This window comes from Euprymna scolopes, unplaced genomic scaffold, assembly GCF_053919585.1.
Source record: "Euprymna scolopes isolate OS-2025 unplaced genomic scaffold, ASM5391958v1 sca65, whole genome shotgun sequence".
NCBI lineage: Eukaryota > Metazoa > Mollusca > Cephalopoda > Sepiida > Sepiolidae > Euprymna > Euprymna scolopes.
The window spans coordinates 29,503-32,962 of NW_027633713.1; the positions used below are offsets into that span (position 1 = coordinate 29,503).

At 25.4% G+C, this 3,460-nt stretch overlaps 1 protein-coding gene across 1 annotated transcript; it reads right to left on the bottom strand.

Annotated features, from left to right (window-relative positions):
• Nucleotides 1-751: 751 nt before the first annotated feature.
• Nucleotides 752-1,998, bottom strand: LOC145275207 (uncharacterized; the record flags this gene model as incomplete). Its single annotated transcript, XM_080127636.1, has 2 exons — nucleotides 752-1,145; nucleotides 1,873-1,998. Coding segments are annotated over 2 exons (520 nt in total), but the record flags the coding sequence as incomplete, so codon positions are not given.
• Between the last annotated feature and the right edge of the window lie 1,462 nt (nucleotides 1,999-3,460).

The window sequence follows — 3,460 nt, forward strand, 5'->3', positions numbered from 1 at the left end:
TGATATAATAAAGTTATATATATATATATATATATATACATATATATATATATATATGAATATATATATATATGAATATATATATATATATATAACTTTTATTCCTCATCTTTCATTTTATATTATTGCTTGTTCCTCTTAATAGTGTTGAGCTTTGCTTATCTTAATAGGTTTTGCTTTGTTAAAGATTTACTTGTGATAACATAATTATACATATATATATATGTTATATATGTTGTTATATGCATTGTTATATGTGTTGTTATATGTGTTGCTATATGCATTGTTATATGTGTTGTTATATGTGTTGTTATATGTGTTGTTATATGTATTGTTATATGTGTTGTTATATATATTGTTATGTGCATTGTTATATGTATTGTTATATATGTTGTTATATGTGTTGTTATATGGACTGTTATATGTGTTGTTATATGCACTGTTATATGTGTTGTTATATGTGTTGTTATATTGTTGTTATATGCATTGTTATATGTGTTGTTATATGCATTGTTATATGTGTTGTTATATGTGTTATTATATGCATTGTTATATGTGTTGTTATATGCATTGTTATATGTGTTGTTATATGTGTTGTTATATATGTTGTTATATGTGATGTTATATGTGTTGTTATATGCATTGTTATATGTGTTGTTATATATGGTGTTATATGTGTTGTTATATGCATTGGTATATGTGTTCCTATATGTGTTGTTATATGCATTGTTATATGTGTTGTTATATGCACTGTTATATGCGTCGTTATATGCATTATTATGTGTGTTGTTATATGTGTTGTTATATGCATTGTAATATATGTTGTTATATGTGTTATTATATGTGTTGTGATATGCATTGTTATATGTTTTGTTATATGCATTGTAATATATGTTGTTATATGTGTTATTATATGTGTTGTTATATGCACTGTTATATGTGATGTTATATGCATTGTTATATGTGTTGTTATATGTGTTGTTATATGTGTTGTTATATGTATTGTTATATGTGTTGTTATATGTGTTATTATATGCATTGTTATGTGTGTTGTTATATGCATTGATATATGTGTTGTTATATGTGTTTTTATATGTGTTGTTATATGCATTGTTATATGTGTTGTTATGTGCATTGTTATATGTGTTGTTATGTGCATTGTTATATGTGTTGTTATATGTGTTGTTATATGTGTTGTAATATGTGTTGTTATGTGTGTTGTTATATGTTGTTATATGCATTGTTATATGTTGTTATATGTGTTGTTATATGCATTGTTATATGTGTTTTATGTGTGTTGTTATATGTGTTGTTATATGTGTTGTTATGTGTGTAGTTATGTGTTGTTATATGCATTATTATATGTGTTGTTATATGTGTTGCTATATGCATTGTTATATGTGTTGTTATATGTGTTGTTATATGTATTGTTATATGTGTTGTTATATATATTGCTATATGCATTGTTATATGTATTGTTATATATGTTGTTATATGTGTTGTTATATGGACTGTTATATGTGTTGTTATATCCACTGTTATATGTGTTGTTATATATGCTGTTATATGTGTTTTTATATTGTTGTTATATGCATTGTTATATGTGTTGTTATATGCATTGTTATATGTGTTGTTATATGCATTGTTATATGTGTTGTTATATGTGTTATTATATGCATTGTTATATGTGTTGTTATATGCATTGTTATATGTGTTGTTATATGCATTGTTATATGTGTTGTTATATTTGTTGTTATATTTGTTGTTATATATGTTGTTATATGTGATGTTATATGTTTTGTTATATGCATTGTTATATGTGTTGGTATATGCACTGTTATATGTGTTGTTATATGCATTGTTATATGTGTTGTTATATGTGTTGTTATATGCATTGTAATATATGTTGTTATATGTGTTATTATATGTGTTGTTATATGCATTGTTATATGTGTTGTTATGTGCATTGTTATATGTGTTGTTATATGCATCGTTATATGTGTTGTTATATGTGTTGTTATATGTGTTGTTATGTGCATTGTTATATGTGTTGTTATGTGTTGTTGTATGCATTGTTATATGTGTTGTTATGTGCATTGTTATATGTGTTGTTATATGTGTTGTTATATGTGTTGTTATATGTATTGTTATATGTGTTGTTATATGTGTTGTTATGTGTGCTGTTATGTGTTGTTATATGCATTTGTATATGTTGTTATATGTGTTGTTATATGCATTGTTATATGTGTTTTCAGGTGTGTTGTTATATGTGTTGTTATGTGTGTTGTTATGTGTTTTTATATGCATTGTTATATGTGTTGTTATATGTGTTCTTATATGCATTGTTATATGTGTTGTTATATGTGTTGTTATATGTATTGTTATATGTGTTGTTATATGTGTTGTTATATGTGTTGTTATATGTGTTGTTATGTGCATTGTTATATGTGTTGTTATATGCATTGTTATATGCATTGTTATATGCATTGTTATATGTGTTTTATGTTATATATATATATATATATATATATTACTTAGAAAAATGCGAGCATGTAAAGTAATATAACTTTTAATATAATTATGACTTCTAATATAAACAGATAGATATCGTTGTGTAAGATTTTTAGCTGAAAATGAAGAGTAGCATTAAATCACGCAGTGTGTAAATGGAACTTTTGCGTGACTACTTCAAGATTTATACGTAGAAAAAAATTATAATAAGGAAAATCACGATGATACATGTTTATGTGGCAAAATAAATCGAAATCGACAATCTGGTTAGGTTCAAAATCTGTAGAAGCCTGTCCGAAACGGACTACGTATATATACTTCAAACCGGAAAATTCTATATAACTTTAAAAAATCGATTTCAGTGTATAAATCTGAAATCGCATGGTAGGATTATGTTATATACGCGTTAATATAGCGTACTAAAAAGTAAGTGATACTAAAACTAGTATGTTGTATAATTGGGGACAGTATAACGCGTTTATATATTTACGGGTGTATAGGAACGAGTATTTAATGTGAGAGTTATTTAACGGCGTGTGACGTGTCTGTAATATATGTCCAACGTATGTACATGTAACGCAGATTATCGTGTGTAATCGTGTTATGGTTGTCTTTAAGATGATGAGTGTATATAACAGGACATATAACCACACATATAACAACACATATAACAGTGCTTATAACAATGCATATAACAACACATATAACAATGCATATAGCAACACATATAACAATGCATATAACAAAACATATAACAACACACATAACAACACATATAACAACACAATTAACAACACATATAACAATGCATATAACAACACATATAACAACACATATGACAATGCATATAACAACACATATAACAACACATATGACAATGCATATAGCAATACATATAACAACACATATAACAATATATATAACAATATATATAACAACACATATGACA